Raw genomic sequence first — 27,324 nt, 5'->3', positions numbered from 1 at the left:
CTGTACATTTTATTATATTCATCTCAGTAATTACATAGACAAATAGTTTTTAGCATTATTATTGATAATTAGGGTAATAGACCCAGTATTCATGGGGAGAAAAGCACTCCTTGGAAAAAGATGAGAAAATTGCTGCTCCTTGCTAAGAAAAACATAAAGGGATGGTCTGCAGTAAATGATTCACGTTTAGGCAAACTGGTTACACTTATTCCAACACCGGTGGCAGCAGCTGCTTCAGAACCTGCTTCATCTACGTCTATAGAAGATTTGTGGGCAAAACTTGACAAAACTAAACCCTTTGTACTAGATATTCCAGATAAATCAGCATTTTCTTGAAAAAGATCTGTCATTCCCAATTTCTTTAATGTTGGCATTAGTTCATAGCTATCTTCCAGTTTAAATTTTGGCATCGTCACATCAACTTCCTTCTCCCTTAAATTTTTTCTTTGGGCCCAGGTGGTCAGTAAGTCAGGAGTTGCCTTTGATAGTAGCTAAAAGAGCAAATAAATAAGAAACCATGGTAAATAATTTGTTTTTATTGCTCCACTGAAATTGAAATAATCAATACCACATAGCGGAATTTCTGTTTAAGGATTTATCCCGTGTTATATCTTTAAGAGCACATAGCTACCCCACCTCAAGGCTTCCCGCAGGGCCATCACTCTTGATAATTTTCAATGCTCCTGGCCCAAATAGTGCGCCCTCTGGTGCTGCAAGCGGAAACAGCTTTGCCTCTACAAGACTGGGGAGCGCAGGGGCACTGAAACTGTCCGGATCCAGCGATATGGTAAGCATCAGAGCAACTCTCACTTGTGGCCGCGTTCTCTGTGCTCTTTGCCTAAAGGATCATCTAGGTGGCCTCTAATTTAGGCAATGAGAAGTACACAATAGAATTAACAATCTCTCTGTTCTTGACTATGAAGAAATTATTAACAGGAGGTAAAATTGCAAAATGATTGTGAAAACAAGGCATTTTGCAATTTTACCCATTTAAGAAGATGAAACAACTCCTTGGAGCATTTTGTATCAGTTTACAGACTTGAAAAAAGTCCCAAAATTGTGACTATAATTTTATGCCACTCTTGCCAATTTTATAAATAGTGGACGAAGTTTAGTAGGAGAGAATGTGAACAATTACTGCCTAACAGACACTAATGTACATCAGAAGTTGGTGTAAATTATAGCAGAAATCTACACTAGCATATAGCTGGAATACATTTGAGTTTGTAGAGACATACAAATAAATTTACCACATCTTACTACAATAAGAAGTTCAAACTTTTACAAAACTTTTATACAGAATTATGTTTGAACTTTATACAATACTTACACATGTTTTGGCCCCGATTCATCAAAGCAATTTCTCTAGATTTCTGCCTTAAATTGATTTGAAAAGTCATAATATTTTGGCACAATGCGGAGTTGTGCAAAAATGTTGCGACTTTTGGCGTTTTCATATCAGTTTCTCCCAGCTACCCCAAAATGGGTGGAGCTAGGGAGTGATGGAGGCCCAGCGTGGGTGTGACACCACAACTCACCTAATTCATGACCAGCTGTGGCTTTACTTATTGTGCGGTCAGTGACTGGTGTAAGATTTCCAGTATGACGCATCCCGCTTGTCAGATGCTCACGATAATCAAAATCAAAACTTATCTTGGCTTCAATATTGTGTATGTGTGGAATAAATGATTTGAATTGATGCATGTTTGTCTCACTATAAAACAGGCACATAAAATTTGTGACAATTTAGCTCCTGTAGATCTATAGGTGTGTAGAACGAGCTAAAAAGCTTGTAACAGAACTTCAACATGACGTTTCAAGGATGGAGCGAGACTGCCATCTACTGGCCAGAGACAGTCAAGCGGAACCAAAATACACAAAGGAAGTTGCAGGCAGGGGAGATTCAGAGGCTGGACCCGATCAGGTGACTTCCAGGAAGGAGTTCAGAGAGATAAGAGGCCAGCGCGCCAAACCTGAGGGGTCTTTGGCGCCAAGCAGCAGAGAGGTGCAGACGTGCTCCCTGCATCCTGAGAAACCCCGTGTGACAGGCCAAATCCAGAGGCCTGAGAGGTGCTCCAGCCGGGCACCGGTAAAAGAGCTCCGGATCCCTCACAGTTGTGACTCGAGTGCTGTGCCTGCTGAGGATACTAGGAACCTGATCGCTGTGCTGAGTGAGTTCGCGGAACCCGACGTCGGCCGCCGACAGACGAGGCCTGGACCCCCCTATCCAAGGCTCGAGAGACTGCCCCCAACAGCCAAGCAGAGAGGAGCTGCATACGTGAGGAGGGCCGTCACTTCCACTGCTCACCCACGGTACCGGGGACAATTGGGTTTAAGTACTCAGATTGGGAGGGGGACGGTTGGGGCTAAAGTAGCACAACGTGATTTAATTGAATTCATCCGGAAAGAGACTCACGGCCTAGCGGGAATAACCGGTGACCCCCGCTAGGGCCAAATTCACGGTTAAAGAACTTGTGTGGTGCTTCTCATGCTTGAGGGCATCACCTTACTTTAAGAGACTGCGCCTTATTTTAAGAGACTGCGCCTTACTTTAAGAGACTGCGCCTTACTTTAAGAGACTGCGCCTTATTTTAAGAGACTGCGCCTTATTTTGAGAAATTTCGTATTTTTCTGATATTTCAAACCACTGTTCATTACCCTTGTTGCTAATCCCTTGTTTCAGTATACCTGTTGTATAAAACTGTTTACAAACATTTCTGACTGTTCTCGCCTTGTGTCTCTGTGCGTTGCATTCCGGCACCTGCATTACAGGTGCTCAAGTCACTAAAAGCTGCTGTTAGTATATGAAGAAGATATTATTCCTTGCCATGAGAAGGAATTGGCCAGATAGTAAATATATGGGAGTTAGGGTTTTCACCTCTTTCATCCAAAAATACTGGACAAGGTTAAAAATGGAGAGTGGCTGTAGAGTTGTTGCTAATCACTTTACATTCTTGCCATCAATTCCAACCAGGAATTTATACATTATTGTTGTGTTTGACTTCTTTTCTGCAATTTGTGAAAATGCAATTGCCATTCACCACTGTGAGTTACATCATTTTTTTCCTGGATATCTCTGTAGACTGTAGAGTATTGATTCACGCTGTTTTATAGAGCAGTAAAAAGTATACCAAATATCGGCTTGATAAAGGCCAAAAGGCAAATATCATTGTGAAACCACTTTGTCTTTCCATTTACATGGCTACGTAGGCAGGCAGTGTGTTGTGTGCAGTTCTCTGCTGCCTTGCCCGTACAATCTCCCACCAATGCCAGTTCCAAACTTGACCTAGTACTGATACTGCTGGCATTCAGATGCTGGATGGGCTGGCAAAGGAGCAGTATTCAATTCTAATAGGGAGGAACTTTACTGTGCACACAGGCCATCAGGGCATTACTGAAATTACTGGTGTACAGGGCATGGTGAGCCGAAGCAAAGAGCCCGGACTGGGTGAGACACACTGTACAGCCTGCGCTGAGGCAGCACAGCTTAGCCACTGTATAAACAGCCTGGCAGGCTGCGTGGCATGCTGGGGTCTATGCTAATTACTTTACTTTGATTTATTAAGCTCCGGGCCCCAGTCACTCACAGCTATAACTACTTAAATTGTATGGCCGCAGCAGAGGGGGCTGGCCACGTCTGACACTCATGACTTCAGATGCTGCAGGGCCGTCCACTGTTCCTAAGCTGCTGTTGTGCCCAGCTCCCTTGTGGCACATTTATATGCAGGAGTTGAGGGACTGAAAATGATAAAGTGCGTGCTCCCGCCCACTCGCCCCTCCGACCTCCCATTCCAATTATCATAAAATAATAAATAAATATAAACTGCTGTTCTAATAGACTGACACGTCTGGAAGAGATCCCTTTTCCTTAGTCGCCTCATTATCATAACAAGCAGGATTACAATGAGAGATAACAGAATCCACCATTCAGAGTAGGTAATGTCACTGATCAGCTCTTCCCCTTTCCTGCACAATGACATCTACATGTCACTAAACATGAGAACATGTATAGAAAACTCTCCAATGGAAATAGAGTCCCCTATAATGTCTTGTGATGTATATACGTGCTTATGTCCATATCTCCAAACAGGCAAGAGAGCAGCTTCCATAAATGTACAGAAAATAGAATACAATAATCTGCAATCAGGAATACAGAATTACAGATTAGAAAAAAATAATCACAATCTGGTTTCAATTAGTTTAAAAAATGTATGCGACACATTCCCTTAAAGAAAAATAAGTAAAAGAGTAGAGTAGGACCCTGCCAAAAGAGTCTACCTTGTCGTGGTGGCAGTCTTAAAAAATCTTTTGGCCTAAACAAAAGCTGCTGGCTATGGTAGTGATATGGTGTTCAGTAGCAACTGTTAATGTGTGATTGGTGAGGACGTGGTGCAGAAGTGGAGTTTTTCCAAAAGTGGGCAGTGGGACTCTGGAAGGTTGGAGGGGTGTAGGCGGAACTGGGGTGGAGCCTGGGCAGAACATCAAGGGGGCCCGAAAATTTTGCCAGCATGGGGCCCTGAAAATCCTGGTGGGAGCCCTGCTACTTCCAGTAAAATAGTTAACTTTTACAAGCTTCTAAGTACAGTATAAATTCTGGCTATGGAAGTAATTTACTGGCCACCCTAGAGGCAGTGTGCATCTCAGATATAGTGCCCTTTAAAAGAGAAAAGTAAGGGGCTTTGGAGGATGGAGTTGGACCTAATTAGAGTATTAGTGACCTTGAGATGTGATAGAGTGATTGCAGGTCAGTACTTAAAGTTCGAAACCTGAACTGAACTGTTGCCTGTATTAAGCCAGATGTGGGGGAAATTCTGGAGAACTATCTACATTGTGGTGAAATAGAAAAAACAAACAAAAAAAATGGTCACACAGTTTTTAAACCCTCAAGCACAAGAAGTACAGACATTATGTCCAAAAATAACCATCAGCTGTTGACTGCTCCAGCCTGCCTTCACTGCAAGCACACTGAAAGTTACTGCAGTCTGTCATATTGAATTCTAATGTCGGCCTAGACAGTGAAGGCACCACTTAGCTTTGCTGGCACCAGAGAAATAGAAAGACTGTAACCTGTATCCTGAACTTTGCTGTGGTTTGACACAGTGACAAAAACTGTGGCTTGCAATACTGAGTTCCTTTGTGACCTGCATCATTAACCATAACAATCAAGTTTTGTGCCTCTATTCTGTATATTAATCTTAAAATGTAACTAATAAGCTTTAAGACATTATTTGTTGTGTAACCATCAAACATGTCACATTAAGCCATAAAACTTCAAGGTGGTCACTTTCTTTGCCCCAAATTGATTCATCCTGTAATGCCCCAAGATGAATATATAAAAAAAATGAGTTTAAGTGTGTGTAGTGGGCTCTGGAGCTGAGCCAACACCACACGCAGCAGATACTGGCTAAATTAAATAGATAACATCTGTATCCAACACCTACAGTGCCTACAAGTAGTATTCAACCCCCTGCAGATTTAGCTGGTTGACACATGCGGAATTAACTTGGCATTGTGACATTTGTACTGTAGATCAGCCTGGAAGTGGGAAATGCACTGCAGCAAATTTTGTTTTTGTTTTTTTTTTAAAACGTAAAAAGTTAATTCAGAGTGTCATTTATTATTCAACCCCTCAAACCACAAGAATTCTGTTTGGTCCCCCTAAAGTATTAAGAAGTAGTTCAGGCACCAAGAATAATGAACTTCACATGTGTGGATTAAAGATCTCTTTTGCCAGCCTTTACTGACTATTTAAGACCCTCCCCAAACTTGTGAACAGCACTCAGACATGGTCAACATGGGAAAGACAAAGTAGCATTCCAAGGCCATCAGAGACAAGATCGTGGAGGGTCACAAGGCTGGCAAGGGGTACAAAACCCTTTCCAAGGAGTTGGGCCTACCTGTCTCCACTGTTGGGAGCATCATCCGTAAGTGGAAGGCTTATGGAACTACTGTTAGCCTTCCACGGCCAGGACAGCCTTTGAAAGTGTCCTCCCGTGCCGAGGCCAGGCTTGTCCGAAGAGTCAAGGCTAACCCAAGGACAACAAGGAAGGAGCTCCGGGAAGATCTCATGGCAGTGGGGACATTGGTTTCAGTCAATACCATAAGTAACGTACTCCACCGCAATGGTCTCCGTTCCAGACGAGCCCGTAAGGTACCTTTACTTTCAAAGCGTCATGTCAAGGCTCGTCTACAGTTTGCTCATGATCACTTGGAGGACTCTGAGACAGACTGGTTCAAGGTTCTATGGTCTGATGAGACCAAGATCGAGATCTTTGGTGCCAACCACACACGTGACGTTTGGAGACTGGATGGCACTGCATACGACCCCAAGAATACCATCCCTACAGTCAAGCATGGTGGTGGCAGCATCATGCTGTGGGGCTGTTTCTCTGCCAAGGGGCCTGGCCATCTGGTCCGCATCCATGGGAAGATGGATAGCATGGCCTACCTGGAGATTTTGGCCAAGAACCTCCGCTCCTCCATCAAGGATCTTAAGATGGGTCGTAATTTCATCTTCCAACAAGACAACGACCCAAAGCACACAGCCAAGAAAACCAAGGCCTGGTTCAATAGGGAAAAAGTCAAGGTGTTGGAGTGGCCTAGTCAGTCTCCTGACCTTAACCCAATTGAAAACTTGTGGAAGGAGCTCAAGAATAAAGTCCACATGAGACACCCAAAGAACCTAGATAACTTGGAGAAGATCTGCATGGAGGAGTGGGCCAAGATAACTCCACAGACCTGTGCCGGCCTGACGATTATTAGCTGTAATTGCAAACAAGGGTTATTCCACAAAATAGTAAACATAGGGGTTGTATAATAATTAACCCACACTTTTATGTTTAAAATTTAATAAAATTCAACTGAGCAACATAACTTTTTGGTTTGTAAGATTTATGCTTCTGTTCATAAAACCTACTCTCGTTTGCAGTTTGAAGGCTCTAACTTATTTGCATCTTATCAAACCAGCTAAATCTGCAGGGGGTTGAATACTACTTGTAGGCACTGTATGACAGAAGTTCAGCTCTGTCCATGGCTGTTAACCTTTTAAATGCTGCAGTCAATCTCTCACTGCTCGCGTGTAATGGATTCCATCGGCCCCCTGCAACATGATCATGGGGAACCGGTTGGTTACAATGGCAGCTCAGAATCTGCTGAAGGTGCCATCGCTGCCATCTTGAGACATATTTTTACTCTATTCTAGAATACTATGGTATTGCAGTATATAGTAGAAGCGATTAGATGATTGCAACTTCAAGTCACGTGAAGGGACAAAAAAAATTAAGGTAAAAAAAAAGTGTTGAAAAATATACAGTATATACTATATATAAAAAAGTTAAAAACATAAAAATTGGAATAACTAAAAAAATTTAATAAATCTGGTATTGCTGCATTTGGAAAACCATAATGATAAACACCGTAAAGAGAGAGAATCAAAACATCAGAATTGTCGTTATTAAAAGAACCGATTAGTCGTATCTATGCAAACTTAATATAATCAATAAAACTGTCAGCTCTCTATGCAAACAGTAAGCCCTCAGACAGCTTCAATAAAGAAAAATAAAAAGTGGTGTTATGGGTCACAGAAAATGATGACAGAAACCACAGTTTTTTTCACCACTAAAGGAAACCTGTCACCAGTTTTTTCCCACATAACCTACGGCCACCACTTTTCAGCCCCATGTGACAGCACTCTATAATGCTGCACATAAAACTCCAATTCGCACTGCAAGGCAAAAAAAGATCTTTTATTGTGCTAACCTATTGGGCTTTCCGGTTCAATGGGCGTCGCTAGTCTTGGTCCGTTGCCTCCTGGCTTCTTGCGATGCCGTCCTCCTTCTGTGCTTCGTTTGGATGATGCATCCTATGTCATCCACACAGTGTTCCCCTTTGCGCTTCTGGGGAGGCGCTCTTCTCTCTGCCCTGCTGAGGGCAGAGCAAAGTACTGCATTGTGCATGCGCCGGGAAAGGTCAAAAAAGCGCATGCTCACTGCAGTACTTTGCTCCGGGCACAGAGAAGTGCACCTGCACAGAAGTGAGAAGATGAACACTGTGTGGATAATGTAGGATCATCCACACGAAGCACAGAAGGAGAACGGCATCGCAAGAAGAGAGAAGGCACCAAACTAAGACCGGCAATGCCCATCGGACTGGTGAGTAAAATACAAGATCTTTTTTTTCCTTGCAGGGTAAATTGGTTCCCTTTAAACAAAAAAAAAAAAAAAGATACGAGTATGCCGTAATTGTACTGATCTGGAGAATCATGTTTCCAGGTTATATTTAATGCACAATGAACATTGTAAATGCAAAACCCAAAAATACTATGGCAGAATTGCATTTTTTTTTACCCTTTTACTCCACTTGTAATTTTTCCCCCACATTTTTAGTACAATGTATAGTGAAATGAATTATGTTATTGAAAACTACAATTTGTCCTGCAAAAACAAGCCCTAATATGGCTATTGTGACAGAAAAATAAAAACATTATGACTTTTGGAAGAAGAGGATCGGTAGCTGCGCTATCATTAAGTGAGGTGCTGTATTTGGGGTGAAAGGCCACACACTAAAAACCGAACCACTTACAGATCTTCAGCTTTCACAGACTTTCATTCTGGCTGACCGGACCATCCATATAGATGGTCATTTATTTGTTAGGGAATAGCTGCAGGGCAACTATTTTTCCAAACCAAACTTTTGGCTATTACAGCTGATCACTTGGATTTCAAGGAGATAGACCCAAGGTGATCCTCTCATAGTCTGGGCATTTACTATTAGAGAAGGGGTTGTATAATAGACAACTCATTTTAATGATAAGATGGATTACAATGTGTTGCTGTTTTTGTTATAAAATGCTGAGCCCACTCCACACGCAGCAGATGTTGGCTATTTAATTTAGACAGCATCTGTATCCAACAGCTATGACAGAAGTTCAGCTTTGTCCGTGGTTGTTAACCTTTTAAATCTCTTGGTGCTCACATGTACTGGATTCCATCGGCCCCCTGCAACATGATCGCAGAGAACCGATGGGTTACAATGGCAGCTGAGGATCTGCTGAAGGTGCCATCACTGCTATCTAGGTACATCTATGAAATTCAGCCACAGGCTAGCTTCAAAAGAGACAGATTTTTACTACACTGTGTGCAGAATTATTAAGCAAATGAGTATTTTGATCACATGACACTTTTTATACATGTTGTCCTACTCCAAGCTGCATAGGCTTGAGAGCCAACTACCAATTAAGTAAATCTTGTGATGTGCATCTCTGTAATGAGGAGGGGTGTTGACTAATGACATCAACACCCTATATAAGGTGTGCTTAATTATTAGGCAACTTCCTTTCCTTTGGCAAAATAGGTCAGAAGAGAGATTTGACGGGCTCTGAAAAGTCCAAAATTGTGAGATGTCTTGCAGAGGGATGCAGCAGTCTTGAAATTTCCAAACTTTTGAAGCATGATCACCGAACAATCAAGCGTTTCATGGCAAATAGCCAACAGGGTCGCAAGAAGCATGTTGGCCAAAAAAGGCGCAAAATAACTGCCCATGAATTGAGGAAAATCAAGCGTGAAGCTGCCAAGATGCCATTTACCACAAGTTTTGCCATATTTCAGCGCTGCAACGTTACTGGAGTATCAAAAAGCACAAGGTGTGCGATAATCATGGACATGGCCAAGGTAAGGAGGGCTGAAAAACGACCACCTTTGAACAAGAAACATAAGATAAAACGTCAAGAATGGGCCAAGAAATATCTTAAGACTGATTTTTCAAAGGTTTTATGGACTGATGAAATGAGAGTGACTCTTGATGGGCCAGATGGATGGGCCAGAGGCTGGATCAATAAAGGGCAGAGAGCTCCACTCCTACTCAGACGCCAGCAAGGTGGAGGTGGGGTACAGGTATGGGCTGGTATCATCAAAGATGAACTTGTGGGATGGAGTGAAGCTCAACTCCCAGACCTACTGCCAGTTTCTGGAAGACAACTTCTTCAAGCAGTGGTACAGGAAGAAGTCGATATCGTTCAAGAAAAACATGATTTTCATGCAGGACAATGCTCCATCACATGCATCCAACTACTCCACAGCGTGGCTGGCCAGTAAAGGTCTAAAAGAAGAAAAAATAATCACATGGTCCCCTTGTTCACCTGATCTGAACCCCATAGAGAACCTGTGGTCCATCATAAAATGTGAGATCTACAGGGAGGCAAAACAGTACACCTCTCGGAACAGTGTCTGGGAGCCTGTGGTGGCTGCTGCACGCAATGTTGATCGAAAACAGATCAAGCAACTGACAGAATCTATGGATGGAAGGCTGTTGAGAGTCATCATAAAGAAAGGTGGCTATACTGATCACTAATTTTTTTTGTTTTTGTTTATGCATGTCAGAAATGTTTATTTCTAAATTTTGTGCACTAATATTGGTTTACCTGGTGAAAATAAACAAGTGAGATGGGATTATATTTGGTTTTTATTAAGTTACCTAATAATTCTGCACAGTAACACTTACCTGCACAAACAGATATCCTCCTAAGATAGCCAAATCTAAAAAAAAAAACACTCCAGCTTCTAAAAATATTAAGCTTGGATATTTATGAGTCTTTTGGGTTGATTGAGAACATAGTTGTTGATCAATAATAAAAATAATCCTCTAAAATAAAACTTGCCTAATAATTCTGCACACAGTGTATATACTAGAATACTATGGTATTGCAGTATATTGTAGAAGTGATTAAATGATTGCAGCTTCAAGTCATGTGAAGGGACTAAAAAAATTAAGATAGAAAAAAACAAAGTTTTGAAAAAATATATATAAAAAATGTTAAAAACATAAATATTTTAATAACTAAAAAAATTAGATAAATTTGGTATTGCTGCATTCGGAAAACCGTAATGATAAACGCTGTATCGTAAACACCATAAGGAGAAAGAATCAAAACATCAGATTTATTGTTTTCAAGAACCAATCAGTCGTATCTATGCAAACTTAAAATAATCAATAAAACTGTCAGCTCTCTATGTAAATAGTAAGCCCTCATACAGCTTCAATGAATGAAAAATATAAAGTGTTGATTTGAGTCTTGGAAAATGATGACAGAAACCACATTTTTTTTTGCCACTAAAGGAAACCTGTCACCATTTTTTTTCCCATATAACCTACGGACATCACCTTTCAGCCCCATGTGACAAACTCATTTTAATGATCCTATTGATTACAATGTGTCACCATTTTTGTTATATTTGATATTTAACATTACCTCATTCAATCCATCAATTGCATCCGGCAACACAATGATCATACATAGGTCTTCTTCAAATGGAAGCATTAAAACCTTGCACTTAACCTCTGGTAGGGCAAGAAATTTGAACTTCCCACTCTGAGACATCATCTGAATGGTCTTCTTTTCATTCTAGAGGAAACAAAACATATATTTATTTTTTTGAGAATTGCATCAATTATCACTAGTTACTGCTTGTGACACCTTTTTCCAGTAGCACAACTCTGTAACAGATTCCCTATACCTTATTCACATGGAAAATTCCTTCTTTTGTATTTTCTGGATTGAATTTGTTTGCCCATTTCCCCTTAAAGTAAATTGCATTTACTAAAGCCACAACCGATGATTTATCAAGGGATCCATCACCATAAAGGTTAGTTATTTTACCTGGAATTACAAAGACACAAAAAAGCAAAACAAATGAGAATGCGTTATAATATAAATTAATTATTAAAAAGGGTTGTACACTTTCATTCTTCTCCTCTCAGTTATTCCACTTTACATTTGTGTACATGTGTCCTTATTGGTCTTCTGGAATGTGACCATGTGACTCTTATGATCTGGCTGTGATTACCGTATTTTTCGGACTATAAGACTCACCGGACCATAAGACGCACCTAGGTTTTAGAGGAGGAAAATAAAAAAATAAAAATTTAAGCAAAAAATGTGGTCATAATGCACTTTTAAAGGGGAGGGGGTCTTCTGCTGACACTGGTATAGGGGTAATGTCCCCCAATTCTGACAATATCCCCCATCCTGGTATATATGCCCCCCCCCTTCCTTTTATACGTGGTCCCCATCCACATCCTGGTGTGCCTGGCATCCCTCCATCCTGGTATGCATGGCACCCCTCATCCTTATCCTGGTATGCATGGCACCCCTCATACCTATCCTGATAAGCATGGCACTCCTCATCCCTGTCCTAGTATGCATGGTACCCCTCATCCCTGTCCTGGTATGCTTGGCACCCCTAATCCCTATCCTGGTATGCATGGCACCCATCATCCCTGTCCTGGTATGCATGGCACCCCTCATCCCTGTCCTGGTATGCATGGCACCCCTCATCCCTGTCCTGGTATGCATGGCACCCCTAATCCCTATCCTGGTATGCATGGCACCCCTAATCCCTGTCCTGGTATGCATGGCACCCCTAATCCCCGTCCTGGTATGCTTGGTATCCCTAATCCCTGTCCTGGCATGCATGGCACCCCTAATCCATGTCCTGGTATGCATGGCACCCCTAATCCCTACCCTGGTATGCATGGCACCCCTCATCCTTATCCTGGTATGCATGGCACCCCTCATACCTATCCTGATATGCATGGCACCCCTCATCCCTGTCCTAGTATGCATGGTACCCCTCATCCCTGTCCTGGTATGCATGGCACCCCTAATCCCTATCCTGGTATGCATGGCACCCATCATCCCTGTCCTGGTATGCATGGCACCCCTCATCCCTGTCCTGGTATGCATGGCACCCTCATCCCTGTCCTGGTATGCATGGTACCTCTAATCCCTATCCTGGTATGCATGGCACCTCTAATCCCTATCCTGGTATGCATGGCACCCCTAATTCCTACCCTGGTATGTATGCTCCCTCATCCTCATCCTAGTATGCATGGTCCCCCTAATCCCCATCATGCTGCACATTAAAAAAAAAATAAACCTTCCTACTCACCTCTCTTCTCTCCTCCAGCGCTGCGTCCAGTCTACCTGCACTGATCTCTCCATGTGAGCCGCGCATGACGTCACTGCCATGCGCGGCTCACAAGGAGAGATCAGCTGCCGGAAGTCACTGCTCCCCACGCCGGGTCTATGTGCGCGGGGAGCAGTGACTTCACTCTCCTTCATAGCCGTCACACAGTGGAGCCGCGCTGCAGCTGCTGCTACCAGCTATCTCCTGTGCCCACTCATTAAAGGGCATGAATATTCACCCCCTCCACACGCCCATGGGCATGGAGAGAGGTTGAATATTCATGCCCTTTAACAGCGGGCACAGGCGATTCCGGCAGCAGCAACTGCCGCTGCGCAGCTACACTGTATACCGCTATTAAGGAGCATGAATATTCAGTGCTCCCCACGCTCCACGGGTGTGGGGAGCAGTGAATATTCATTTTCTTTAGCAGCGGGGACAGTGTAGGCTGCAGCAGGCGGCTGCTGCCTCCTGTCCCCCGCTTCTCCACCGATACCTCTCCTCCCACACCACACATACTGTAAATATACACCCCCCCAACATTCAGACTATAAGACGCACCCCCATTTTCCTCCAAAATTTTGGAGGAAAAAAGTGCGTCTTATAGTCCGAAAAATACGGTACATCATTACAACCAGTCACATTGGTCTCTGGCTTTCTCCAGATTACAGCCCACAGGTGAGGCGTTACGAGTTTTAGGGTGAGAATACAACCTATGTCCATGTATTATAAGGGTATGTCAGGGTCAATTCATGCTCTTCATCCCTTCCTAATAAAATAGGTACACTTTTTTATGGAAGTGTGAATAATGCTTATATTTTGATAACAGTTTATTCATAGTAATGTAAACAAAATAATGTGTATGGTTTCATAAGTGGATGACTAATGTTGGATAATAAAAATGTGTTTTATGGTAATGTAATAGCATAGGGAAAGGATAGGAAATTATGATATAAGTGTAGGCACTAGATAGGGTAATAAGGATAGTTAGGAAAGTACAGTTGTGGGCACTGAAGGTCAGGAAGTAGTTATATACAATAAGGAAATAGTTAATGTGTCAAAGAGGTTTCCCAGATTGAGGGGGTAGAAGCAGTAAAAAGAGTAGGACACTTCCTGGTTGTTTGGTAGTTGGAGAGATAGAGTTGATGCAGAGTAAGATAGTGTGATCAAAATGAAAGCAGATTAAGCCAAGGGGCTGGATAGCACTGAAGAATACGGGATTCCAAAGGAAGCAGCATGCGGGCGGTTGCTACTAACTTCAGCGGACCTTTCCAGAATATCTGGGGCCTATGGCCCAAATTAAGAAATTAGATGTGGAAGCGTGTGCCTTATTCACCTTCCATAAGCGGAAGTCAGATGCAAAACCAGGTCGGAAGAGTGGGCCTGAAAGCATGGGTGCTGCAAGGGTGGAAAGAGCGTCTCCGGGGCCAGTGGTGCCAGAAAGTGAAGGGAGAGCTCAGGATGAACAAGTGGACATGTACTGTGCTGTATCTGCGATTGACTATCTGAAGTTAAGTAAAGTTGAGTAATTGAAAAAGGAAAAAAGTCTGTCATTGCCTGTGTGGTATCTGCCAGGTCCGGGATCGTAGGACCAGTGGGATCTCAAAGCTCAAACGTGAGTGTTATATAGTACACACAATCTACAAGACAGACAGGACATTATCTTTTATTTGTGGGAAGCCAGGGTATGGGAAAACAGTAGCCCCTCGCCACAACTACCACCCTGTGCCCCACAGTAACATACACAGACCAAGCAGCAGCTGCTTCTTAGGTGCATGCAGTCTGACTGGAAAGAAAGGAGATAGGAAAACTGCTCAATACTTCAATAAGAACCTTCCCCCCTCCAACTTGTATCTAATAATGAAGCCACCTGATGCTAAAAGGATGCTATTCAGTCCAGTGTAAGCTGAATGTGTGTTGTGTCTGGTGTTGCAGAGCTTACTGTGTTGTGTGTTGTTACTGTGCTGTGTGCTGTGTTTGGTGTAGCAGAGCTGACTGTGTTGTGTCTTGTGTAGTAGAGCTGACTGTGTGGTGTGTTGTGCTGTGTCTGGTTTAGAAGAGCTGAGTAGCAGTTCTGGCTATTAGGAGGGTGAACAAACACTATTTTTACCATTTTGTAGATAACTCAAGAAAGGCAAGAGAGAGAGAAAGAGCGGGAGAACTATAAGAAACCAGGAAGTAAAAAGGGAAGAGGGGGATGGGAGGGGGTAGATATTTAGTACAGTCTGCGAGTGACATGCCCCCTCCTTGCTGCATTAGGATGTAAACTAGCAGAGCTGCAGGTTGAAAGGCACAACATGGAAATGAAAAATAAATAAAATTCACAATTTATAGTATGTAGGTACTAAGCTACATGAGTAGTAGTATTTTTTTTATTTTTAGACATTTTTACAAAAATGTAATAATAACCTTTCAACTTGTTTTTAGCTCAGTTCAACCCTTCAAGGGTTATGCTTTGACATTTTCCTTTTATCTGAGACAATTACTTGGGACCTGGTTTGTTAGTTAAAGTGGTTTTCCTATGAACAAAAGTTAATTTTAATAAATAGATCTTAAAATAATAATAACTTCCACAATTGGATGTGTGTAAATAAAATGTCCCTGTGCTGAGATGATCATATAAATGTGCCCTTGCTGTGTTCTGTGTAATGGCTGTGTCTGACCGTGCAGGAATATGGTCTGATCATACCACATCTAACTGTAATGTTTGAGACTGTTGTCCCAGCTCTCTTCAGGTCCTTGACCAGGTCCTCCCATGTAGTCCTGGGCTGATTCCTGACCTTTCTCAGAATCATCCTTATCCCACGAGCCGAGATCTTGCATGGAGCCCCAGACCGAGGAAGATTGAAAGTCATCTTGTGTTTCTTCCATTTTCTAATAAATGTGCAAACAGTTGTTGCCTTTGTGACACAGGTACTTTAGATGCAGTGACACAGAAACACAGAGCAGGCAGTAAAGGGTTAATAAACAGGGGGGGGATTTATTGTAACAGGGTCAATTCTCTGTCAATTCTCAATTCAATGACTCCTTCACCGGACACAGTATGACCGAGATATTCGATCTGTTTGCGGAACAGGTGGCACTTCTGGGGCTTCACCTTTAGGCCATGACTCTGTAGGCGACTCAATACTTGCTCCAGTTGCTGGAGGTGCTCCTCGAAGGTGGCGGCATAGACCATTATGTCGTCAAGATAAATCAGTGTCGCCTTGAAGTTCAAATCGCCCAAGCACCTCTCTGTCAGACGCTGGAACGTCATGGGGGCATTAGTCAGGGCGAAAGGCATCCAATTGAACTTGAATAGTTCCATGGGTATTATGAACACCATCTTCGCATGGTCATGTTCGGCCACAGGCACTTGCCAATACCCGCTGGCCAGATCCAAGGAGGAGAAGTATCTTGCCTTCCCTAAGGCCGACAAGGACTCTTCGATTGTGGGTAGTGGGTAAGAGTCTCGTACTGTACAGGCATTCAGTCGTCTATAGTCCACACAGAACCGCACGGTCCTATCGTTCTTCCTGACCAGGACAATCGGGGCTGCCCTCGGACTGTGACTCTCCTGTATCACACCATTCTGTAACATATGGGCTAGCATCTCCTTAACCTCTTTATACATTTGGGGAGGTATCTGCCGGTATCTCTCCCGCACTGGGGCAGCACTCCCCATGGGAATCTCGTGGGTAATGGCTTTGGTGCAACTAAAATCATCCTCGTGGCGAGCAAAGACTTCCTGTTACCGCTCCAGTACCTCCTCAACCTGCTGCACCTGACGAGATGAAAGTCCCGTCAATTTAGCCCGCATTTCTTCTAGGATTCTTCGTCCCCCCTTCGGACTAGCACGGTGGGATTCCGGCGGCACGGTGACCACCAGAGTCCAGGGGTCTCCTCGTACAGTGGACAGCTGTACCACATCAGGTCGCACCAACTTCTCTGGCATTCCCAGAATCTGGGCTATTTCCGCCCTGGGAAGGAGTGTGAGATCACCTTCTCCCAGATTAACGCACCACACAATAACATTGCCACCCTGGACGGTGGCCAGTGTCCAAGCCACCAGGAGTTCGGGGGGTACTTTTTCCAGCGATGTTGGTTCTATCTGAACTTCGACCCCCTCAAGAGGTGTGCAGGCCCATGCGGGTAACGTGAGTACAGTTTGTCCTGGCGGTAAGGTGAGTGCCGTAGCTGCTGGTACTATTATTTTCCCCAGGACCTTCCCTTCACTCGACGTCTCCTGAGCCTGGGCGGCTCGGATTAATTGTTGAAAAACCCTCCTTTGGGGGGTTCGTGGGTCCCACCGGTCTAGAGGAATCTCCTTCGGCTCACTAATCAGGATTTGCCTCATCTCTTTCAGCACATTCGTCTTTTCTAGTGATATAGGCATGCACCCTTTGTAATGCATTAACATACTGCGTCACAGTCTCCCCCTCCTGCTGCACTTGGTGAAACAGCTGTATCCTCAGCTCTCCTACATTGGTGGGATCCCCATGCATCTCCTCCAATATCTGCACCACTTTTTCTACAGTATCCCGGTCATGAGGAGGGCGGTACATCACGAAGTGCCAGGCCTCGCCGTCCAGGGCCTGTAAGGCTATTTCGGCTTGCATAGCTGGGGTCATCAGATGCATACGTAACATACTCGTAACTCTCTCAACCCAGTCCCACAGCATCATATTGTCGCCGGTGAACTTTGGGAGATTGCTGAGCATGGCCCCCAACGGCAAGCTAGATCTAGGGGCTCCCAGGATGGACTGATCTGCAGTGTCTGTGTCTAAAGACTGCATCCTGCCGACTACGCCAAATGTGACACAGGTACTCTAGATGCAGTGACACAGAAACACAGAGCAGCCAGTAAAGGGTTAATAAGCAGGGGGGTATTTATTGTAACAGGGTCAATCTCCACGCAGGGAGTAACAGGGGAAATATGGGGACAACAAGGGGAGTAGCAGATAAAAGGCTATATCCGACAATCCACAGTTTGGCTAGATGTAGCAGAGTTGAGATGGTTGTAATCGGCAGTTTTACACTTAGCTGACTCTTGTTCCCCACAAGGCCGTTGCCGGCTGATGCCGGTGTTGTTTTCTTCTGGCTTCCCCGCCTAAACAATGCTCCATCTTCTGGCGGCAGCGGGCGGTCTCCTTTTTGACCCGCTAAGCCCTTAGTCCATAACACTGCACCTCACTTGCTCAGCTCCACGGACCCTGCGTCTCTTCTCCCTCTAGTCGGGCTTGACTTTAACTGTCAACTGCCTGCTTTCTCGCCCCAAACTCCTCATTCTCCTTCTTCCTAGACACGCCCCCAGCTCCTCGGTTACCTGACCCCTGAGCTCTGGCTCTGGACACGTCCCCAGCTTCCCGGTCACCTGACCCCTGAGCTCTGGCTCTGGACACGCTCCCAGCTTCCCAGTCACCTGATTCCTGTGTTCACAGTCTGTCTTCCCCCTGAAACCAGAGGCATGGCCCCGGCAGTTCCAGATCCCTTATTCTGAAAGTACTTACACCCTGGTCTTCCCCCTTACACCTTCTCAGCAAGCTGCTTGCCTATTGTCCTGTAGCCCATCCCAGCCTTGTGCCGGTCTACAATTTTGTCCCTAGTGTCCTTAGACAGCTCTTTGGTCTTGGCCATGGGGGAGAGTTTGGAGTGTGAATGATTGAGTGTGTGGATAGGTGTCTTTTATAAAGCTAACTATTTCAAACAGGTGCAATTAATACATTTAATAAGTGCAAAGTAGGAGAGCTTCTTAAAGAAAAACTAACAGGTCTGTGAGAGACAGAATTCTTCCTGGTTGGTAGGTGATCAAATACTTATTTAATTCAATAAAATGCAATTTAATTATTTAAAAATCATACAATGTGATTTTCTATTTTTTATTTTTAGATTCTGTCTCTCACAGTTCAAGTGTACCTACAATAAAAATTACAGACCTCTCCATTCTTTGTAGGTGGGAAAACTTGCAAAATCGGCAGTGTATCAAATACTTATTTTCCCCACAGTATATACACACAATTATTCCGAAGAAACTAAAAAATATAGGACACAGTGTACTAAACTACAGTGTACTGTACTAGTATGATAAAGACAAATGACTTACCATTTGTTAAGCATTTTACCCATTCATTTATTTTTTGGCGTTCTGTTTCTGCGTTATGCTTGAAATCAACATTCTGGTACTCTGCATTATATTCATTTTTCAGAAGCTGTACATATTTCTAAAATAAATAATTCCAAAATTACACATTTTTTTTTAAGTTAAAGGGGTACTCAAGGGAGTTGTCACTTTCTTCGCACTTTTACAGCAGGAATAACAGGGGGCAGAATTATAAGAAATGTTCTATAGTCTTTTATGAGGAAAACATGTATTGCCTAAAACTGACATAAGAGAAGAGTTAACAGGTGCCCTAGAAATCATATAATAGAGAACATTTAAATGTCCATAATGTCTCTTTTTACCTTTTGAAAGCCAAACCAGTAAAATGAACGAGAAATTAGACATTTTGAATGAATTCATTGTCTATAGCCTATTGAACTGTACAAAAATAATGTATGCCAATAAAAGCAAGAAAATGCTTTACAACATTTGAAAACACATAGAGAAAATGGGAAAGGTTACAACTGAAAAAGACCTGGGTGTATTGGTGGACGACAAGCTCACGTTTAGTGGCCAGTGTCAGGCAGCTGTTGCAAAGGCAAATAAAATAATGGGATGCATTAAAAGAGGCATAGATGCTCATGAGGAGAACATAATTTTACCTCTATACAAGTCATTAGTGCGACCACACTTAGAATACTGTGTACAGTTTTGGTCTCCGGTGTGTAAGAAAGACATAGCTGAACTAGAGAGGGTGCAGAGAAGAGCGACCAAGGTTATTAGAGGACTGGGGGGTCTGCAATACCAAGACAGGTTATTACACTTGTGGTTATTTACTTTGGAAAAAAGAAGGCTTAGGGGTGATCTTATTACTATGTACAAGTATATGAGGGGACAGTACAAAGACCTTTCTACTGATCTTTTTACTCTGAGGCCTGAGACGGGGACAAGGGGGCATCTTCTACGTCTGGAGGAAAGAAGGTTTAATCATAATCACAGACGCGGATTCTTTACTGTAAGAGCAGTGAGACTATGGAACTCTCGGCCGCATGATGTTGTAATGAGTGATTCACTATTAAAATTTACGAAGGGCATAGATGCCTTTCTTGAAAAGCATAACATTACAGGTTATATATACTAGATTCCTTGATAGGGCGTTGATCCAGGGAACTAGTCTGATTGTCGTATGGAGCCGGGAAGGAATTTTTTTCCCCAATGTGTAGCTTAGTGTTTTCCACATGTTTTTTTTTGCCTTCCTCTGGATCAACATGTTAGGCTATGGGTTGAACTAGATGGACTTAGTCTTCCTTCAACCTTAAAAACTATGTTACTATGTTACTATGCTACTATGATAAAGTCAGCAAAGCTACAGTGGGTACGCAAAGTATTCAAACCCCTTTAAATTTTTCACTCTTTGTTTCATTGCAGCCATTTGGTAAATTCTAAAAAGTTATTTTTTTTTCTAATTAAAGTACACTCTGCACCCTATCTTGACTGAAAAAAAAACAGAAATGTAGAAATTTTTGCAAATTTATTAAAAAAGAAAAACTGAAATATCACATGGTCATAAGTATTCAGACCCTTTGCTCAGACATTTAAGTCACATGCTGTGCATTTCCTTGTGATCCTCCTTGAGATGGTTCTACTCCTCCATTGGAGTCCAGCTGTGTTTAATTAAACTGATAGGACTTGATTTGGAATGGCACACACCTGTCTATATAAGACCTCACAGCTCACAGTGCATGTCAGACCAAATGAGAATCATGAGCTCAAAGGAACTGCCCAAGGAGCTCAGAGAAAGAATTTTGGCAAGGCACAGATCTGGCCAAGGTTCCAAAAGAATTTCTGCATTACTCAAGGTTACTAAGACCACAGTGGACTCCATAATCCTTAAATAGAAGAAGTTTGGGACCACCAGAAGTCTTCCTAGTCCTGGCCGTCCAGCCCAGCCAAACTGAGCAATTGTGGGAGAAGAGTCTTGGTAAGAGAGGTAAAGAAGAACCCCAAGATCACTGTGGCTGAGCTCCAGAGATGCAGTAGGGAGATGGGAGAAAGTTCCACAAAGTCAACTATCACTACAGCCCTCCACAAGTCAGGCCTTTATGGCAGAGTGGTCCAACGGAAGCCTCTCCTCAGTGCAAGACATATGAAAGCCCACATAGAGTTTGCTCAAAAACACATGAAGGACTCCCAGACTATGAGAAATAAGATTCTCTGGTCTGATGAGACGAAGATAGAACTTTTTGGTGATAATTCTAAGCGATATGTGTGGAGAAAACCAGGCACTGCTCATTACCTACCCAATACAATCTCAACAGTGAAACATGGTGATGGCAGCATCATGCTATGGAGGTGTTTTCCAGCTGCAGGGACAGGACGACTGGTTGCAATTGAAGGAACATGAATGCGGCCAAGTACAAAGATATCCTGGATGAAAACCTCTTCCAGAGTGCTCTGGACCTTGGACTTGGCCAAAGGTTCACCTTCCAACAAGACAATGACCCTAAGCACACAGCTAAAATAACATAGGAGTGGCTTCAGAACAACTCTGTGACCATTCTTGACTGGCCCAGCCAGAGCCCTGACCTAAACCCAATTGAGCATCTCTGGAGAGACCTGAAAATGGCTGTCTACCAACGTTCACCGTCCAACCTGATGGAACTGGAGCGGATCTGCAAGGAAGAATGGTAGAGAATCCCCAAATCCATGTGTGAAAAACTTGTTGCATCATTCCCAAGAAGACTCATGGCTGTACTAGCTCAAAAGGGTGCTTCTACTCAATACTGAGCAAATGGTCTGAATAGTTATGACCATGTGATATTTCAGTTTTTCTTTTTTAATAAATTTGGAAAAATTTCTACATTTCTGGGTTGTTTTTTTAGTTGAGATGGGGTGCAGAGTGTACTTTAATGAGAAAAAAAAATGAGCTTTTTAGAATTTAACAAAAGGCTGCAATGAAACAAACAGTGAAAAATTTAAAGGGGTCTGAATACTTTTCATACCCACTGTAAATGAACAGCATTCAAACATAAACTCTAAATTTGTAACTTACATCTTTAAATGTGAATGTCTTGTCTCCAAATAGTCCATTAACAATCTTCAGTTCATATTTTTTACCTTTCTGATTAGACAGAAGTTCTTTGATATCTAATTGAAGATCTTCTTCACATTCCTATAATGCACATACTGTAAGTACCATTCAAAGATAAAGAATTTCTGATAGAAATATAGTATTACTTTACAAGAATTTAAGTCATGACGTTTTAGCTTTGTTGAAATAAGATTTATCTGAGCATGTTCATTGTACACTTACTTTAAAAAATCTATGAGAAAAACATCTTGTTGGCGTAAGTGGTGCATTAAAAGGAATCTGTCACCAGGTTTTTGCCACGCAATTTGAGAGCTGAGAGAAGCATAATATAGTTGCAGAGACTCTGATTCCAGTGATGTATTACTTACTGGGCTGCTTAGTGTAGTTTTAACAGCAGGAGGCTATTATTACAGAACTAGTTAACCTGCTGTCATGCAGTCAAGCAAATTCAGGAGTTTTGTATAAACCCACCACAACCCTGACTTGCCTTGACTTTCTGCCTATGCATAGAGTACACAGAAAGCAGTCAGTCAGTGATGTGGGCGGGTTTATACAGAGCTCAACATTTAGATAACTGCTAGATCTGCAGCAGATAAAACACAAATTGTAACAAAATGATAGCTAGTGGCCTAGTAAGTGACATATCACTGGAATCAGTGCATTGACCCTACATCATGCTGCTTTCAGGTGGAGTAGCAAACATCTGGTTGCAGATTCCCTTCAATTTTGTCTCATAATACATATTGGGTACCAAAACTATCAGATAAGCAATGTTTGCTACAAGGAAAGAACTGGACTGCACTTAGCCCAAGAGCTGATTCCTAAAAGAACTAATTAGTCCATCTGTTCCATTGGGAGAACCACATTTATATTTTGTCATTGTACCCCCTTTCACATTGCACTTATAATATGTTTTAGCAAGTTTACTCACTTTGTTAAGCATGTAGCATCTCTTAACCCATATATTGCTATAAATGTTTCATTGTAATTATACTGCACATATGATTATAAGCACAGATCTGGTTATTATGTATTTTTCACTTATGCCATTTACAGTGGCATGCGAAAGTATTCACCCCACTTGGCTTTTTACCTATTTTGTTACATTGCAACTTGTGTTTAAATATTTTTGTAATTCAATTTGTGTGTGATGCATCAGCACTAAATAGTCTAAGTTGTTGAAGTTAAGTGAGAATAATATAGGCATAATTTAAATTTATTTGATCAACTAACTAAAAATTGACATGTGCTTATGTATTCACCAATTTTGCGATGAAGCGCTTAAAAATTTCTGGTGCAAGCAATTACCTTCATAAGTCACATGCTTAGTGAAAGGAAGTCCACCTGTGTGCAATCTAAGTGTCACATGGTCTCTCAGTATATACACACCTTTTATGAAAGGCCACAGAGTCTGCAACAGCATTAATCAAGAGGCACCATTAACCAAATAACACCAAGAAGACCAAGGACATCTCCAAACAAGTCAGGGACAAAGTTGTTGAGAAGTACAAGTCAGGGTTGGATTATAAAAAAATATCCCAATCTCTGATGATCCACCAGAGCACCATCAAATCCATTATCATCAAATGGAAAGAACATGGTACCACAACAAACCAGTCAAGAGAGGGCCACCCACCAAAACTTTCAGCCCGGGTAAGGAGGCCATTAATCAGAGAGGCAGCACTGAGACCAATGGTAACTCAGAGTTCCCAAGCAGAGACTGGAGTATCTATCCATATTACCACAATTAGCCGTACACTCCATAGTGGTGGCCTTTTTGGAAGAGTGGGCACGAAAAAGCCTTTACTTACACATAAAAATTGTAAGGCTCATTTTGAGTTTGCCAAAAGATATGTGGGAGACTCCCCAAATGTATGAAGGAAGGTGCTGTTGTCAGACAAGACCAAAACTGAACTTTTCGGCCACCAAGTTAAACGCTATGTCTGGCGTCAAACCAACACAGCTCATCACTCCAAGAACACCATCACCACAGTGAAACATGGTGGCAGAATTTTGCTTTGGGGATGTTTTTAGGAAGCAGAGACAGGGAAAATAGTTTGAGTTGAGGGGAAGATGGATGGTGCGAAATACTAGGGTATTCTTGAGCAAAACCTATTTCAATCTGTCAGTGATTTGAGACTGGGACAGAGGATCACCTTCCAACAAGACAATGACCCAAAGCATACTGCTAAAGCAACACTCAAGTGGTTTAAGAGGAATTGTGTAAATGTTTTGGAGTGGCCTAGTCAAAGCACCAGACCTTAATCCAATTGAGAATCTGTGCTCAGATTTTAAGACTGCTGTTCACCAGAGGAAACCATCTAACTTAAAGGAGCTGGAGAAAGTTTGCATTGAGGAATGGGCAAAAATCCCAGTGGCAAGATATGGAAAGCTCATAGAGACTTATCCAAAGTGACTTGCATCTGTAATTGCCACAAACGGAGGCTCTACAAAGTACTGTCTTTAGGTGGCATAAATAGTTATGCACACTGAAGCTTTCAGTTATTTTGTCATATGTGTTGTTTGTTTCACAATATAAAGAAAGCCAAATGTTCACAGTTGTAGGCATGTTCTTTACAAAAACTAATGCCAACCCTCAAAAAAAACAATGGAATTTCAGGTTGTGAAGTAGCATAACATGAAAAATGCCAAGGGATGGGGGAGGGTGTGAATGCTTTTGCAAGCCACTGAATCATGCATTTCTATTACACAATGAAACAATGATACAACCTTTAGACTTGAACATTCGTGCGACACATGAAGAACCTGGAATGAAAAAGACAAAAGACAATTTAGCATAAATAATTACTACGTCAACAAAAATGTATCTTGTCTCTCACATTCGTAATTCACAATTTCAAGTACGGATAGTGATGAACAGACTGATCCAAACTTGACAGGCTCATAGGCAAAAGTACCTTTTCCATTTGAGACTTTGTTTTACCACCGGCTCCAGACATAACCATTTTCAACACTGTAGCAATACTGAGAGGTGAATAAAAAATGTTCTTGTTTGGTTCAGATTTTATGATCTCTTTCAATAGGTCACATGAGAAGTTGTGAACAGTTTTACTAATGGCATCCATAATGCTTACAATGGATCCTAGAAAAAAATATTGTTCACAGTTTAAGAAAATTACTTAAGAAATGTTCATTACAATTTTGTAACTTGACTGTCTCCAGCAGGTCTAACAAAAGTTACAAACAATTTTATGAGTTGAGTTAGCAAACAAGGGGATTCTTATTTTAATCCAGATGCCACTTTGGAACAATGAAGAATGCAAGCTATAAGTACTTTAAAGTACTACATTTAGCATTGTGTCATGTGCTTCTAAAATAAAAAGTAATATAGTGCCTATAAAGTATATTTTTGTAAATAAAAAGTTACATTACCTTGAGGGATAGCTTATACTGTGTATCTTCACTGCAATTCAGTGGACTGGTAAGGCATTTAAAACATGCAGACTTTTATACTATATTACTTTACCCACTGGCATGGTGCCATGAAGTGCAATGTTTTATTAGCGTATAACTACATGGCACAAAGTTTGCCTTAGCTTTGTTGACACATTCAAGCAGGCTGAGCAAGTTTCTTGCATTGTTGGAGTTGCCTGCTACTTTAAAAGTTAATGTTAATGGACCCAAGTTGTAGTAATAAATCTAAACTTATAATCACCTTCTGGATCAGCGCTGCTCCTCTGCACTGGGTGCTGCCTTCTCTGCCAGTCTTCTGGCATCAAGATCCTGCACAACTTTGAGTGACCACTATAGGATGATTTTGCCAGTAGACCTGTGGGGGAAGCACTAAACAAATGTGGAGGAGTGACAGGAGTGACTCCTGAAGGGAGTTTTCATTTTTTTTCTTTTAATACTTCATTTTGGACCTATCAACATTAAAATGGAACTGAGCTTTCAACAAACTTTGCATAAATCAATAGTTCAAGAGGGCTCCGTTGCTACAGAGGTATTGCACCTCACCCAGAGGTGTGATATCTCACTCTCAGGTAAGCATGGAGTGTGGATCAGGACCCCGACACCTGCATGCATTACACCACATTGCTGTGGGGCAGGGCGACCAATATGCCCCTGAGATGGGCACTACAGTCCCTGTCCCTGGCTGGAGTGGGGGGAGGGAACACCGAGGAAGGGGAACCCTGTAGTGCAGGAGCAGGGAGGAAGCAGTTCCTGGGTGCATTGAGAAGGGAGTATAAAAGGTGGGTACCATCTTAGTTCAGTGCAGAGAAGTCTGAGCAGAAGTGACAGGGAACAGGGGCTCTGCATGAGCTCTGCTCCGGAGGCAGGCCTAGTAACAGAGGCTCAGGCCTGGAAGAGGGAGAAGAAAGGAAGAGGAGCGGAGAAGGCTCCAGGAACGAGGAATGAAGGGATCCCAGGGGTGCGGACGGGCGAGTCGCCACCGCACGCCCGAATCCACCTGCGTGGAGGGGTCAGGCCAAAGGGGGAGACCGGTCTCCGATACTAGTGGAGGCGGGAAACGACCCTCAGCTAGAAACCAGAGGCTGTGACATTTTATGTGGCGCAGCCCCTCGCTACACCCGCTAGGAAGGCACCACATAGAGTCAGGGAAACTGGTGCCAAGTTTACGAAGAGGAGGCCCGAGGCAGCCGGACAGAAGCGTGGTCACTGGTGGGGTAAGAAAGGCCAGAGAAAGGACACACAAAGTGGGTCCTGTGAAGCGCTCCAAAGTTATCTGGGAGTTGGCCGAGCCCCTCACCTGGTGAGCACAGTACGACGTGGGCAGCCATTACCTGCAGAAGTGGTCTGGATAATAAGAACTGTGAGTAAAGGCCCTGGACTGCATCACTGACTCTGTGTCGTTACTGCTGCTGCCCTGCACCATCACCCCCATCCTCCGCATACACTGCCCTGAGGCTATACTCCTCCCGTGGGGAGTTATACTATGCTCTGCTGCACCCACAACACCAGCCTCAGCGGTCTGCCCTGCAGCGGCGGTTCACTCTGACCGCAATCCACGGGTGGCATAGTCGGACATTTAAACATCAAAACCACATAAATAGTTCCGCCACTGGTTTGACCGCCCTGAGCCATGGAACCGGGTCGCCGCCACTGAGACTACAACCCCCAGCATCCACCAAAAAGGGTCCGGCTCCGGGTGTCCCAAGGCCCAGGGGGCGCGTCAGAACATTTTCATCACCTTTCATAATCACCAATGGGAC

General features: G+C 42.9%; 1 protein-coding gene across 2 annotated transcripts; it reads right to left on the bottom strand.

Annotated features, from left to right (window-relative positions):
* Window positions 1–32: 32 nt before the first annotated feature.
* Window positions 33–25,933, bottom strand: LOC141265509 (serpin B3-like). Of its 2 annotated transcripts, none has more exons than XM_073678674.1 (8): window positions 25,806–25,933; window positions 25,048–25,232; window positions 24,860–24,895; window positions 22,091–22,210; window positions 19,042–19,159; window positions 11,511–11,653; window positions 11,246–11,398; window positions 33–491 (listed from the first exon to the last, which is right to left on the bottom strand). In XM_073678674.1, exons 1-8 carry the CDS (start codon window positions 25,864–25,866, stop codon window positions 90–92), a joined length of 1,218 nt encoding a protein of 405 aa, XP_073534775.1. In that variant the 5' UTR covers window positions 25,867–25,933; the 3' UTR covers window positions 33–89. The 2 variants fall into 2 exon arrangements, with proteins under 2 accessions (XP_073534775.1, XP_073534777.1); XM_073678676.1 differs by lacking the exon at window positions 25,806–25,933 and adding an exon at window positions 25,523–25,652 and having other exon boundaries at window positions 36–491.
* Between the last annotated feature and the right edge of the window lie 1,391 nt (window positions 25,934–27,324).

Source organism: Phyllobates terribilis, unplaced genomic scaffold (genome assembly GCF_046119375.1).
Source record: "Phyllobates terribilis strain yellow unplaced genomic scaffold, ASM4611937v1 Scaffold_4__5_contigs__length_816908805, whole genome shotgun sequence".
Taxonomy (NCBI): Eukaryota; Metazoa; Chordata; class Amphibia; order Anura; family Dendrobatidae; genus Phyllobates; species Phyllobates terribilis.
This window is presented reverse-complemented; position numbering and strand designations above follow the sequence as displayed.